General features: G+C 39.6%; 1 protein-coding gene across 2 annotated transcripts in view; it reads right to left on the minus strand.

Moving 5' to 3' along the window:
- Positions 1-16,146, minus strand: part of LOC103279150 (collagen alpha-6(VI) chain) — a 99,900-nt gene that overhangs the window by 19,412 nt on the left and 64,342 nt on the right. Inside the window, exons 27-34 of one of the 2 annotated variants that reach the window (XM_062958014.1) lie at positions 14,172-14,222; positions 12,727-12,762; positions 8,815-8,877; positions 8,245-8,307; positions 6,395-6,430; positions 5,971-6,007; positions 3,524-3,535; positions 2,933-3,426 (exon numbers count right to left, since the gene is read on the minus strand). In XM_062958014.1, the coding sequence (XP_062814084.1) occupies positions 2,933-3,426; positions 3,524-3,535; positions 5,971-6,007; positions 6,395-6,430; positions 8,245-8,307; positions 8,815-8,877; positions 12,727-12,762; positions 14,172-14,222 (792 nt within the window). The remainder of the gene's footprint in view (positions 1-2,932; positions 3,427-3,523; positions 3,536-5,970; positions 6,008-6,394; positions 6,431-8,244; positions 8,308-8,814; positions 8,878-12,726; positions 12,763-14,171; positions 14,223-16,146) is intronic. The other variant, XM_062958015.1, reaches the window with a different exon arrangement.

A 16,146-nucleotide genomic window follows, 5' to 3' on the forward strand; every position in this document is an offset into this window, starting at 1 on the left:
TAACAATAGAGCTGTTATTAGAATACTTCTTTCTGTTTTAAAAGCATATGGCACTTTATCACTGCTACTTATTTCCATGATACAGCACTTTATGAAACCTGTCCCCACTGGGTTGATTTTAATTACTCTGATTTTATCTGCTTGGATTTTAATGTATTTGTCCATTATTTTATTTTGTGTATTGTTGGAATATTTTAAGTTTATGTTAAATATGTTGTTGTTGTTCGGGCTTGTCCCTGTTGTGAGCTGCCCCGAGTCCCTTCGGGGAGATGGGGAGGGATATAAAAATAAAGTTTATTATTATTATTTATTTATTACAGCCAGAGCCAGACTTCAGTTGGCCTGTTTGGCAGTGCTGCCATGCCAATTACTCATCTCAGCCCTTTTACCTGTATCGCACAAAATGCCATATCTTATCCTTATTTCTCCAGCACTGAATTTGAGGGAAGGCTATTTGATGGAAAGAACCAGTGTGGTGTAGTGACTTGAATGATGGAGCAGGACTCCAGGAGAGCAATGTTCAAATCCCTGGCTCAGCCATAAAAACTCACTAGATGACCTTAGGAAAGTTACCCTTAAGGGAAAGCAATGGTAAACCTCCTCTGAATAAATCCTACCAGGCAAATGCTACGATAGGGTAAGCAGCATTAATGAAAACATGACTTGAAGACCCACAACAACCACAATTTATGATAGAGGCCACCAACTGAACAAAAGTAAACGGCAACTCAATTGAATACACCCAATTTTCTTTGATTTTGGAAATAATCAAGCTTGAGCCTGGTTAGTCCTTGGGTGGAAGCCCATCAAGGAACACCAGGCATCTAAGTAAGGCATGCCTGAAACTGCAAAGCCATTGCCAGTCAGAGACTTACATAAACCAGGTGTCCTACAGATACAAGCAGTTCCCTATGTTCCTAATTCCCTTTGTGTTATGCACTTGGGGCACACCAATTTGGCCAAGATCGAAGCCTTCCAAGTTAAGCAGCTTTGCATTCTCCTGGGACTTTCCAGAACAACACTGATGGCTGTAGTAAGGGCAAGGCTAGGAATGCTCCCAGTAAAAGCTCAAATTTTAATAAGACAATTCAATTACTGGTCAAAGGTAAATCGGATGAATTCCAGTAGACTTCCTTGCCTATGTTTAGAGGATCAAGACCAGCGTGGCCACAAGTCATCATGGGTAGTGGCCTTAAACAGTGAGATGGCTAAAATTGGCCTTCCTTTACAATTTTTGAATGATCTAGGACCTAGGGCAAAACAAGTGCTCATGCTACACACTCATGATATCTATGCTTGTAAAGAAGTGTGTGTTTTTGTTTTGATTTATGGATGACATGTTTGTTTGATTTTGTTTTAGAAGTCATGTTTGGCTATGTATAAAATGGGTAAGTATTATAGTAACAATACATGAGGGAAGGTAACCAGCTCAGCATTCTGAGGCAGGTTACCATAGCAACGGGGGCAGAGCTAACCGCCGTTTGAAGGAAAAAGGAGGGAATGTTTTAAAAACAGGTCAGTCTGTAATGGTAGAATTACAGTGAAGACTGATTCTCAGTTGGAGGGTCAGGGTGACTCAAATGAGGGAATTTGAGTCAATTCTAAAATAAGGTGACTTATTTTAGGCAGTCTGTGATTATTAGTCACAGGAGATAGACTGGTTTCAGGTTTAGGGAAACCAGGGAAGTTCAAATCTGAGTCTGTGATCTGAGAGTCACAGGAGATAGACTGGTTTCAGGAATACGGAAACCAGGGAAGCAGACCTCTAATAGTGCCAGACTAAACAAGTTGGGTGACTTGTTTAGGGTTATTTATAGAGGCTGTGAAGTAAGGGGAAGTGATCCCAGTAAATCCAAGTGATCAGTTAATAGTTTTGAAGGGAGAGGAGAAGGTATTTTGGGAGTTGGAACACCTCAACATCTATTTGTAACAGTTATTTAAGTGCCTTTAAGAAGTTATAATAACCACAAGCTTTGTACATGAAATAAACTTGTTTTGTTCTTTAAACCATCTAAGTCTCTGTCACACCTATATTCAAACTAAGCAACGTTACCATCTGAAGTAAAATAAGTAAAGAAAGATTAAAAAGAATAAATTATCCTCTGCCTGACATCTCCATAACTGGTGGCAGCGGTTATAAAAAAAATCATCGTCCAGACATCTTTACATTTTGGTGGCAACTGTATGGTGGGATAAAAAAAGATTCCTCCCTGCCTCAGTTCTGTGCAATGCTCAATTGGACCCAGCAAGTATAGGTAGGTCTTCTGCCACAAAGTTTTTAGCCTCCCACAAAAATGAATATTCATTTAGAACACTATTTGACTGTTCCAGTTCTGTTACCCTTAAGAAGAATACATACCAGGGCCAGGTTTGAACAACTCTGTATTATGATGCAAACTGGTCGCTACTGTAACATCCCAAGAAATGAGAAATTTTGTGTCTGGGGAGAACAAATAGTGGAAGATATCGAACATTTTTTGATTGACTGCCCAGCATATGCTGAACTTCGACAGAGTTATTTACATCCATTACTATCTAATTTTAGGTCCCTCAACAGAAATGATCTTCTGACAGTCCTCTTGCAAGGACAAGAAAGATCCACCATAATCAGAGTAAGCCTTTTTATCCTGAAAGCTATCAAGAAAAGAGCACATTTCCTGAAAGAAGAATCAGGAAAATAAGATTTTGACGGCAAACAGAAGGTCAGCTGCCTGTCCTCCCATCCTTTTTGCCTTGTTTTTATTAATGTTGCACTTTGAAATAGTCATATGACTGGTCAAACAAATTATTATTATTATTATTATTATTATTATTATTATTATTATTATTTGGTAGACACATTCAGAGTGAGAGAGAGAGGAAGGCATCTCATTGGTTTTAGTGTCCCATAATCTGCCTGATGAAGATTTCCTTTAGATGAGAGTCTGCTTACCAAAAAGGCCTGCCGTACGTTAGGTACTTCGCTGAGGGCAATGACCACCGGCATAATATCTAGAGAACTGAATTCCAACACAGCTGTATTGATGGATGTTGCATCCTGCGATGGGCCAGCGGTGAGAAATATTGCAACTTTCCTCATAAGGACACCTTGACGATGCCGTTTAAAGACATTCCTGGCAACAAACCGCATGATACTTCCAATATTGCGTTGGCCTGAAGATCTCTCCAAAGGAATTCTCTGAACTGCTTCCCTAAGGAGGTTGTCTCTCTGGAAGTCGGAGAATCGGATTAGGTACTTTGGGTGAGTGTTATATGAAAGCACTGCCACCCGAGCACCAATAGGACAGTTGCTGGTGCTTATCTTCATAACCTTCAGCAAAGATGTCATAATGTCTTTCATCCTTCCAAAGGATTCTGGGGTAACATCTGCAGACATATCAAGGGCAAACACCACTTCTGTTGGATATACTGGACACCTACTCATACCTGAAATAAAAACAAAGACAGTAGAATATAACTCTCAGTATGTAAATATCAGGCTTGTCTCTAAACTCTGAAATAAGATCAATGCAAAGCTACTTACCTATACAGCAAGCTAGACGTGATAAAAAAGAAAGTTGTTTTAATTTATCAGATTTGTACATTGAAAAATATCTCAACAAAACCCAAACTCAGCTTGTATAGAGTAGGTAGCTTCTTTTAACATCAAATCAAAAGTCATAGCTTTAGATAAAGCATAGTAACAGCACAGTAAAGGTAAAGGTTTCCCCTGACGTTAAGTCCAGTTGTGACTGACTCTGGGGGTTGGTGCTCATCTCCATTTCTTAGCCGAAGAGCCGGCGTTGTCCATAGACACCTCCAAGGTCATGTGGCCGGCATGACTGCATGGAGTGCTGTTACCTTCCCGCCAGAGTGGTACCTATTGATCTACTCACATTTGCATGTTTTCAAACTGCTAGGTTGGCAGGAGCTGGGGCTAACAGCGGCTGCTCATTTAGCTCCCGGGATTTGAACCTGGGACCTTTCGGTCCGCAAGTTCAGCAGCTCAGTGCTTTAACACACTGTGCCACCAGCACAAGAAGGGGTGAAATTACATTGGTAGTGTTTAGGCCAAAGACTGCTTGGTTCTGAATTAAGCCCAGAATATAAAATCATTAAATCATTCCAAGAAATTTGCCATTAAGGCTTATTTAGTTTTCTTTAATAACTATTTTTTATTCAACAAAACAAAACTACAATCAATCAGACAAAGATGTGTATGGAAAGACAGATTTCACAAAATGAAAGGACCATACCTTTCTTAAAAACATACAACAGACATTTTTTTCTTGATATAAAACACAATCCAAAGCAACAACAAACTCAATCCTACACAATTGTTCTAACCACTAGCATCCCATGCAATCCTACTAAACACATCCTACACATAGAATAATATGTGTAGGATGTGTTTCAGTCTCGCAGTATCTAGCTGTTAGTTTCCATTTCTCCATTTACTATTTCCTTGAAATATTGCTATATAACCGCCTTTCTGCTTTTAATAACACTCTTCTAAGTCAGAAAACCAACAGTAGAATTTTGTCCCCATCTTCAGTGTAAAAAGGTGGTAAATATACATCCCAGTCTTTCTTAAAAGCGGTCAAGGATTTCTCGTTGATCAGCATTGTTAATTTGTCCATCTCAGCTAACTCATATATCTTCAAAAGCCAGTCTTCTTGCATTGGAATAGCTAAGTTTTTCTATCTTTGAGTGAAGGCTTATTTAATAAATAGCAATAGCAACTTGTGCCTAGTTTCTCTGGTTGAATTAGTCTGCAGTGCCTTTCATGTTCTTTGACTCGTGTTTGGGTAGACTCTGCAGGAGTCTACCGGATACCATGCAGCTGTGGACAAGTCTACATAGGGACCACCAAACGTAGTGCCCAAACACGAGTCAAAGAACATGAAAGGCACTGCAGACTCACTCAACCAGAGAAATCAGCCATAGCAGAGCACTTGATGAACCAACCTGGACACAGTATATTATTTGAGAACACAGAAATGCTTGACCACTCCAACAAATATCATGTCAGACTACACAGAGAAGCCACTGAAATCCACAAACATGTGGACAACTTCAACAGAAAGGAGGAAATCATGAAAATGAACAAAATCTGGCTACCAGTATTTAAAAAAAATTCAAAAATCAGAACAGTAGATGGGAAGCAACACTCTGAGGGCAGAGGAGCCCCAAGGACGGCTAATGACTCTGAACAAAGGATGCCCCCCAGGCAAGAGACAAACCTTTCCAATGCTAATTAGGGTGATTAATTGCAACATTAACGCTGGCTTCCAGCTGACAAAGGACTCTTGTCACACCCTGCTCTCCACAGATATATATTTACCTTCCTTGCCTAGTTTATCCATGCCTCACAACCTCTGAGGATGCCTGCCATAGATGTGGGCGAAACGTCAGGAGAGAATACTTCTGGAACATGGCCACACAGCCCGAAAGACATACAACAAATAAGAACCTATTTTGAAGATTCTTCTGAATAAGGCATATACACTCAGATCACAGCAGTGGCCAGGAGTGACTTTGCTAAACTGAGGTCAGAGTGCCAACTATTCCTATTGCTGCAGAATGCAAAATTGGCCAGGTTGACACATACCTAAGTTACATCATGTCTGGAGTACTGTAATACATCTGCCTTTGAAGGGAGCATGAAAATAGTAGTTGGTTTCAGAATGCAACAGCTCTATCGCTAACGGGGGCTGCGTACAGAGAGCTTAAAACTTTCTTGTTGATACAACTATGCTGCCTTCCAGTTGGCATCAGATACAATTTAAGTGGAAAAGAAATGTTTTGAAATATCTTCACATCTCTTTTGACTAAGCCTCTAACTACTAAGGGATCTACTACAGTCAAAGATATTCCAAGATTAAATAAACTCAATGCAAGCACCCTAAACTGAATTAAAATTACATTTTATAGGACACATTGCCTAGTTCCTTAAACTTGTTTTTAGTGCAAAGAGAAGTCATTACTTACGGCAATTTCCTCTAGTAAGGTTAACAAGTTCACAAGGCTATAGATAAGAAAAAAAAAACAAGATGGCTTCATTAACAATGCTATCTTACGATTTTTTAAAAAATTAAGAAGTTTTACTAAATTCAATGTGTTTGTGTATACAAGACAGCAGCTTCAGAACCTGAACATGTGATACGGCTTCCATTGTAAATGTTTATAGCAATTGTCTCACTGGCACAATATCAAATGGAACAAGAGTAGGTTCAAAGTTGCAACTTAAGTTTGCCATTCTTCCCATATAATCTTTAATCCATTGGCTATTTGATAAGAGCTTTTGAAGTTCAGTAGGTAAGACATTCTCTTAGATTTTATTTTGCATTTACTGATTAAGAAATAATCTTGGATATATTTTATACTATATGTGGAAATAGAGTTGATTACATACCGTCATAGCTGTTATGCCTTTTTGGCCTTTAGGGCCCTGAAAAACACGAAATATAAAAACATGAGAATATAAGAAGAATCCTGTTGAATCAAACCAAATGATGATGGAGGCCATCCTTCTATGCTCAAAATGCCCAGCCAGAAATCCACAAATAAGGCACAGGGTAACAGGATCCTCCGGCTCATGCTACACAAATGCTATCACCGAGAAAGCTTTACTAGCTCTGATACTGAGGACAAAACACAGCTATCGTGACTCAGAACTGTCCATGAATCCTCCTTTTAAAATTCATCTAAAGTTGTCCATCCTGCACTAGTGAATCCACAGTTTTGCCCTTCTTAGTAAACTCAGGCAAAGCAAACTGCTGCAGTCTCTCCTCGAGTGTTCTTCCACATTAATATTTTGTGCCATCTTGACTGCTCTTTCAGTCTTATTTGACCATATGTTTCCTGGGGTTAATCTATGAAATATTGGAGGATGTAGCTTTATATATTTACAAAACAGCTACTGATTTTTCTGTATGACTATTTATTAGACTTACGTGCCTTCCTTCTGAGTTATTACTTGGTAAATATGAATAAAAGCAAGCATTGGGAGCAGCCAACTCCCATGTCACTTGTGCAGTGAGTTTGCTCTAATTTTTGAACTGAATTGCTGGATTTATTTTGGGAATAGAGTTCTGACTGCAAACTGAAATTGATATTTATTTATTTATTTATTTATTTATTTATTTATTTATTTATAGTATTTATATTCCGCCCTTCTCACCCCGAAGGGGACTCAGGGCGGATCACATTATATACATATACGGCAAACATCCAATGCCCATAAACACATCGAACCGAGACAGAGACAGACAGACGCAGAGACAATTTAACCTTCTCCTGAGGGGATGTTAGATTCTGGCCACAGGGGGGAGCAGCTGCTTCATCATCCACTCTGACGGCACTTCCTCACTTCCTCATTCCAACCTTGTAAATTAGTTAAACTTGCCTCCCCACTTTTATAAGTGGTACCTTATTTCCTACTTGATAGATGCAACTATCTTTCGGGTTGCTAGGTCAGCAATGAGCAGGGGCTGTTTTTTATTTTTAATTGACGGGTGCTCGCCCCGCCAAGGGCTGGCCTCGAACTCATGACCTCATGGTCAAGGTGATTTATTGCAGCAGGCTGCTCTCCAGCCTGCGCCACAGCCCGGCCCCACTGATTCACTTGGAGTAACTTGGGTCCGGGTTTTCTTCCATACTTTTGTACTGTTACCTGTCCTTTAGATAAAATTCAATATTATTCTCTCATCACAAAAATACCCTTTTTTTAAATTAATTTCAGCGGATTTTTTTCCAAATGCATGTGGATTCAAATATTCTTGAAGAGGTAAACACAATTTGAATTGAACAAACTGTGGAATTTTCTGCCGGAACAGCTCCGATAGCTAGATCAGCTGTTGAAATTTAAGATACAATTGAAGATCTATCTCTTCTGGCAGGCCTACCCAGACAATTTTAATCATGCATTTTAAACTAATGTCTTGTGTCCACTATATTTTCAGCATTGTTCTGTGCATTTTAACATATGTATTTTGTAGAAATGCATTTTAATATTTCTACAAAATACATATATTAATATGATTTTTTCTTCTAGCTACGTTGAAAGCCACCTCACATTACAAGGAGAGGTGGATAAGTAATAAAATGATGATGATGGTGATGATGATGATGATGGTGGTGGTGGTGGTGATGATGATGATGATGATGTGGCTAGATTTATATTGTGCCTTCCTGGTAACTAATATATATATATATAGCATGTCAACTTTGTTTTAGCTATGTTTAATATCACTTCTATATTACCATTCTTCCAAGTGGACCTCGGCTTCCTCGATTCCCTGTTTCCCCTGGCATTCCAGGACTAGCCTTTTAAAATGCAAAGAAATCATTAAAGCTGTCATAAAAGAGTTGGTTAGTTGGTTCAGACTTCATAAAAGACAAGTATAGGAAATGTATTAATCTGGATATTAGATATAGGGCAAAATCTACAACAGATATATGGCATTGCATTAGGTAGAAACTCCCTCCCTATCTTCATTTTCACCTACATACACACTCTGTTGTGTATGTATCCTGAAGATCTATGATTCAAGCCCTAACCAGAATCCCACCAGAATCTTAAGCATGTGCAAGTTCCCCAGTGGAAATGCTTGGAAGCTTTTGTCTGATGCACAATATCAATTTTCAGTTCAAGGTCACTAATGTGATACCATTGTAACGGATTTATATTGCAAATATATTGAGCATGAATGCACATTATGCTTACATATTGTAGGTGTACAATTTTAAGATAATACAGTCTTCAAAATAAAAATAATAAAAATCTTTCTTGAGCAGAAAAGGTCAACATTAATAAGCGCTTATCATCCTCACTCTTTGTCCTCTAGTTCCTTTTGCTCCTTTATCCCCTGGAATGCCAAGGTCACCATCTTCCCCCTACAAAAAAATCAGAAGTAGGATTTTGCAAGAAAGGACTATTTAAGATGTTGTGTATGCACTCAGTGTTCACCATTATATATTTGTTTCTTTAAAAACTACAAAACAACAAAGTTTGAATTGAGGTCATGCTGCAGCCTCACTCCAAATCATGCCTCTGAAACTCCAGTGTTTGCTTTCCTTTACACCAGTGGTTCTCAACCTGTGGGTCCCCACATGCTTTGGCCTTCAACTCCCAGGAATCCTAACAGCTGGTAAACTGGCTGTGTTCAAGTAGAGATCCTACTAGTTGTATTAGAAGAGGCAGGAAGACGACTCGTGAGCAAGACTCTGATGGGGAGCAACAAAGGAAGAGAATCCGGGAAATACTTATGGAACCCACTGATGATGATACCTTTGAGGGTTTTGAAGGAGATTGTGGGGCTGGGAGTCAGGAGGATGGGATGTCAGACTCTGGGAGTGAGGGGATGGAGTGGACTAGGGTTCAGGAGATCCGGGAGATTCTTGAGGAACCCACAAGCAGTGGTACATTTGAAGGATGGCACAGAGAAGATACAGATGGGTCCTGGGGAGTTATGGGTTCAGATAGAAGGTGGTCTGGCTGGAGAGATCGTAGAAGGGCTGTAGCTGGAAGTGGGGCATTGGGCGACTCCAGCTCTGATGAGGATTTGCAGCAACCAGCTCAAGTTGGCTGGCTCAAGTTTGGAGGAGGATTTGTAGATAAAAGTAAGTTTGTTGCTAATGTAACTTTGCAATCGGCAAGGTGTTTTGTTGGGCGCTTTTCGGGATCTCTGTTTCAGAAGACGTGTTTGGAAGACTGCTTTGGGACGTAAGTGTTAACCCGGGTTTTTAAGTGGCAACATGGGCTGGCATTGTGTGGGTTTGTGCTGGATTGTCCTGTGTTGGTTTTATGCATTAGCTGCCGGCTTGCCTCCGTCGCTTTGACTCTTTGTGTTTACCTTGGACTGAAATTCTGTGACTCTGGCTTCTCCCTGATGACTTGGACTGGAACTCGATGCCTGTGACTCTCCCTAATGACGCGGACCGGATGTGGCGGCTGTGACTTCTCCTTTACAACGCGGTTTAGCTTTAACTACGTTTTGGGGCATTGCGTGGCCATTAGTCACTGTGGGTAACTGCTGGTAGCTTTCCTGTGTTTGTTTAGCTCCAATCATGTGATGTCCCATGGACCCCTGGGCCGTGAACCTGACTCCATTGTGGACAATAATGAGGAAACAGGTTTAGTGCCAATTCAGCAAGACTCTGCCCCGTTCCAGATGTTCCCTATTGACAATTCCAGTTCAGTGCTCATTAAAAAGGACCTTGGAACGGAGTCTTCTCTTCCCAGCTCTCCCCCCTTTGATCGGAGAATGTTTGTGCAAACGGACAGACAGGAGAGAGCGGGACAAAGACGAAGTGCGAGATTAGCAGCAAGGGAATCTCTTGATTAACCTATTTTCCCCTGAGAACTCTCGGGGAGGATCACATCTGGTGGAGATGTTTGTTTTAGCTCTTTTCCCTTGGGAAAAGAGTAGTTGGACACCTGCTCTGTGCAGAGATTTGAAGTTCCTTAAAAGTTCTGTGCGCTGGCTAGTCAGCGCAGAGTCAACGAGTCAGTTCAAAGGATTAGCTTCGTTTACAGCCAAGTGTGGACTGCATTTAAGTCCGCTACCTTCCAGTCTTGTCATGCCTTGCCTTGCCGTGTTCCTTGTCTTGTTTCGCCGTGATTCCAGCCTTGCATCATCGTGTCGAGTATCTAGTCTTGTCTTCAATTCCTTTGAACTCTAGTAAAATCTTGGACATTTTCCCCACTCAAACTGTTTGGAAGTTTGAGTGTGTTTTGGTTTTGGATTATAACTTTGAACTCTAATATTATATACTGGACAATATATTACTGGACTATATTTGACCTTCCCTGAAAGGTCTATTGATGAACTATATTTTCTGCTTATTTTTGTTCTAATTTACTAATTCCTTAATAAAGATATTAGACTGTTATTGGCCTCAGTGTATTGGTTTCCAGTGCTCTCGCAGCCAGGGGCGTGACAAACCAGCAGGTGGAGCGAGTTTCCAGCTTTTTCAACTAAATTTGTTTTAATCTGGATTATCTCCCAGGATATAATCTGGATTATCTCCCAGGATAATCCAGATTATATCCTGAGTTTGGATTTTTTGAGTTCTTTTTGGACATTATAATCTCACACTGAAGAGAAAGTGTTTTTAAGCCTCTTTTGATTGTTTCTTAGGCTCCTTTGTGTTGTTTTTGCAATAAACTGAGTTGTTTATATTGGCTGGCGTCTGACTCTTAACAGACTGTGATTTCTGGGAATTGTAGGCCAAAACACCTGGGGACCCACAGGTTGAGAACCACTGCTTTACACCTTATATCCCACCCCATCCCAGAAGTTATTTCATAGCAACTTACAAAATAAAGATTATGTATCAATAAGCAACAATGACTTAAAATTCATTAAAAACTGTCAGTTGGATTGATACTTTGCCATACAAGTTACTTAAGTCCTATTAATTTCACTGGGTCTACTGTAAGATCTCAGCCAAGTATGATTGATAAGAACATGAGAGAGGGCCTCCCCAGTGGCTGCCAGTATTTCCCGGGGATGGGGGGGACTCAGGGCGGCTTCACAACTGGCAATCATTAGATGCCAAAACAACAATTATAAAAACATATTACAATTAAAACAGATAATTAAAACATCAATTATAAAACATCATTTAAAATTACACAAGTCTAGGTCACAGTCCAGGGTCTGGCCATTATCAGACACATAAATAGTTCTTATTATTATTGCTGTATTTGCTGCTCAAATGCCTGGTCCCAGGGCCATGTTCTGAGTTTTTTTCCAAAAGGACAGAAGGGAGGAGGCCAATCTGATTTCACTAGGGAGGGAGTTGCACAAACGAGGGGCTACCACTGAGAAGGCCCTGTCACTCATTCCCATCACTCGTGCTTGCAAACTCCTTTGACAGAACCAAACTACAAACAAAAGGTTTTGAAAACAGCTAGAGCGGATATGCCTAATTTTAAGATGAAGAGGACATGTAAAACAACACCATCTTCATAAACTTTAGAAACACAGAAGGGATGGAACTAGTCTAATCTCCCTCAGGTGGGAGACTTCATGTGCTCTCCGTGTAAGAGTTAGTAAACTCCAGAAATAGGGCCAGGAGATGCAAATATATGGGAGTGATAATGAATGAATGAATGAATGAATGAGTGAATGAATGAGAAATGGGTTTATAAAAAATTATACACCTCTTTTTCTTCTCTCTCAAGTTCCAAACAGGGACAAGGGCATGGGGGATGCAACCATTAATTATATTCTGATAAATATTTTCTTTCTGATAAGGCTTTTAGTATGTCCATTTAGATTAAATTTGAAGGGCCATTGAACATAAATGTAATAGTTATTTTCATCCTTTTCAATGTAAATTGATTGAATTGAATACAGTAGAGTCTCCCTTATCCAACATAAATGGGCCAGCAGAATGTTGGATAAGTGAATATGTTGGATAATAAGGAAGGATTAAGGCAAAGCCTATTAAACATCAAATTAGGTTATGATTTTACAAATTAAGCACCAAAACATCATGTTATACAACAAATTTGACAGAAAAGGTAGTTCAATATGCAGTAATGCTAAGCAGTAATTACTGTATTTACGAATTTAGCACCAAAATATCATGATGTATTGAAACATTGACTACAAAAATGTGTTGGATAATCCAGGACGTTGGATAAGTGAGACTCTACTGTATATAACATATAAACAATTAAGTAAAAACATGAAGCCTTTTCTAGTAACTTTTCACTCTCTAGTGCAAGTATACCTGTGGTCCAGGGTTTCCAGGAAATCCAGCTAGTCCCTGGTATTGGAGATAAAGAAGGCATTTGGTTTAATGTTACCTACATGTGGCTTGTTTCACAAGATAGCTGATTTTTGTGGTTTTTTAAAACTTATTAACTAAATATATTAGCAGTGTTGGCATTGCCTTATCCAAAAGGCTCATTCGCCAATGCTCATTAGCAGTACTGAGGTTTACAGTCTTAAACTGAAACCTTGCTTCTCTTCTAGTCACAACCATTTATCATGACTTGGACGTATTGCAACTTTCATACACAAAGAAATGGTGTGGTGAAGCTGTTTGCTTTGGGTACAGAAAAAATAAGAGGCAAGTCCAAAGAATCTCCTGCTGTTTACCCAAGTTCAGAATTTAAGCACCCCATCCCAGTGCATCAGTCAATTATGATTACACAGCCCAACGCAAAATAATTTTCTTGGTATCTTGGTTTTTAGGCTTATTCCTGGGGTTATTTGGGGTGCTGATTCAGAAAATTGTATCCGATAGAGCCCATCAGCTGTAAGTTTCTTAAGTTATCATGGTTTTTTATGAGTGTGCAGATTGAGACTGGTATAATGGAATATGTTCAAGCTGATAGGGGAAAACTGGTGCCATTTTCGGAATCGGACAGTCAAATATACCCAGAAACAAATTTAACATTTAAGCCACCAAAATGTGTGTTGGCCAGTGTTATTAGTTGTCACAGAAGTTCACTGAACTGCTATAACCACTTGGCTCATGGTCCACAAGGAACATCTACAGAACCTTAAGAGAAATTGATTAAATATTTTCAGAACAGATTGCAATGCTTATTCATCCCTTCCACTAGTTCAGTGATGGCCAACTTATGACACGCGTGTCAGCACTGACATGCCTAGCCATTTTTGCTGACACGCTGCCGTATGCAGATTGATTGGATGACTATGTCTTTTGTGGCCAAATTTGGTGTGATTTCGTCAAGTGGTTTTGTTGTTTACTCTATAGGAATTATGCACATTACACATTTTATATATATATATATATATATATATATATATATATATATTACTGTAGTATATTATCATATTATTACTATTATATTATTATTATATTATTCATTATTCGTGACTACATTGAAACTAGAATAGAGAAAAATTAGCGTGGAAACTGCATGAGCTACCATAGATTGTTGTACATGGAAATAATGGTAGTAAATAGTTATGATTTATTAAATACAGTTATATATTACAATTATATATTTTTGTTATTTAAACTATACATATTGCAAAATTATGGGTTTTTTCCTCGAAGTGAAACACCACCCAAGTCATGCTAGGCTTTTTGGTGAATTTTGACACACCAAGCGCAAAAGGTTGCCCATCATTGCACTAGTTAGAATAGGGTCATTGTACAATGTGTAGACTGTGTCCCAAACCTAATAATCGCATTCCCACCTTTGCTCCCTTCCTTCCTTGTAGACCATATCCATGGTTACCGTCTTGTCCCTGAAAGGAATGAACAAATGAAAAGAAAGTGAATTGTAAGATTTAAGGCATGATAATTATGTAGCATAAGGCAACGGCTTCAAGCAGAAAATTTGAGGTAGCAAAGGATGTTGATAATGATGTTGAAACCACTGACTTCTACCAGGAGTGGCTTTTCACCTCAGGCAGAAAAATATCTTGAGATAGCTCTCCTGCTAAAATTTGTTGGTTTGTTTGTTTAAAACCTGCCTTTCCACTAAGAAAGGGAGTTCAAAAGGGTGAGTATAGGGCATCACAAGTATCAAAACAGTTTATTTATTTATTTGCATCATTTCTATCCTGCCTTTCTCACCCAAGGGGACTCAAGGCAGCTTACAGATCTGGCAAGATTCAATGCCGATAAAACAACAATACAATAGATTAAAACATAGAGCAATTAAAGGCAATTAGGCATTAAAACACATGAAACAATATACAAAACTTTAATCATAGTGCATAAATCCATTTGTCCAAAAATCTTGCACATAATCCATGAACCAGGCCATGTTGAAGCCGTGAAAAATTTATTTGTGAAACGTTTGTGCGCATAACCAGGTCTTTAGCTTCTTTCTAAAGCCCAGAAGGGATGGAGCCTGCTGAATGTTGTTGGGGAGGGAGTTCCACAGCCGAGGAGCCACCACTGAGAAGGCCCTGTCTCTCGTCCCCACCAGTCGTGCCTGTGACGTAGGTGGAACTGAGAGCAGGGCCTTCCCAGATGATCTTAAAGTTCTAGTAGGCTCATAGGAGGAGATACATTCGAACAGGACAGTTGTGAATAAAAGCACTTTAACTTTAATAAGTGTGTATATGGGAAGCAGATGTTTGCATAAATTAAACCCATGAAGAAACAAGACCTACAAAATCTCCCTCCCACAAAAGGTCCATTTCATCCCTTAAATAATATAGGAGAATTTGTTTATTCCAAATGTGAGCAAACCACACACCATAGACATAACATCTTTAATTCTTCCCAGTCTCTAAGTATAGTGCTGAAGTCAGTAACAAATTGTTTGTATTAGAGATAAAATTTGTGCTGGGTTAATAGTTGCAAATTTGGAGACACCCATATTTCATTTCCTCAAAAATGGATTCAAACCAAGTTTTAACACTGGGTCTTTCTACCGGCAGACCTGATTTATTTATTTTGTATCAAAAGCATTGCATAAATAAACAAGTATAAAACTGATAGAATAGAGAGAACACAAGCAGCTAAATAATTTTAGACCAAAAACAGGCAACAGCGACCGCTTTAAAAAGTTCTTCCTCTGTGCATGAGACCGGGCATTGTGGGCAAGCCTACAGATGCTGAGTTGGGGTTGTTGTGTGTCTTTCGGGCTGTGTGGCCATGTTCCAGAAGCATTCTCTCCTGACGTTTCGCCCACATCTATGGCAGGCATCCTCAGAGGTTGTGACCTCACAACCTCTGAGGATGCCTGCCATAGATGTGGGCGAAACGTCAGGAGAGAATGCTTCTGGAACATGGCCACACAGCCCGAAAGACACACAACAACCCTGTGATCCTGGCCATGAAAGCCTTCGACAACACAGATGCTGAGTTGTTTGTTCTGCTCCACAATCTCACAAGGTGGAAGATTTTTCTAGGTAGTGCCATTTAGCTAGGTTGTCTTTTGATCTCCCAACACAACTTCTGAATTTGTTCAAGGATTTCCAAGTTGCCCATTCTTGGTTTGCCCCTGGACGCAGGCCTGTACCGAAGGGGCGGTTTTAGGGGTTCAACCCCCCCCCCCCCCCCATTTTTCAGGTTATAAAAAAAACCTGGTTTACTCATGAATTTTAACTGGTTAGCCAAATCCCCATGCTAAGTCTATGAGACACAAAACATTAAGAGCCCCTCCAGGCACTATCACAAGCAGATATTGACAGGTTTGTAGCGGGTAGGGGTGTG

Source organism: Anolis carolinensis, chromosome 6, assembly GCF_035594765.1.
Source record: "Anolis carolinensis isolate JA03-04 chromosome 6, rAnoCar3.1.pri, whole genome shotgun sequence".
NCBI classification, from domain to species: Eukaryota; Metazoa; Chordata; class Lepidosauria; order Squamata; family Dactyloidae; genus Anolis; species Anolis carolinensis.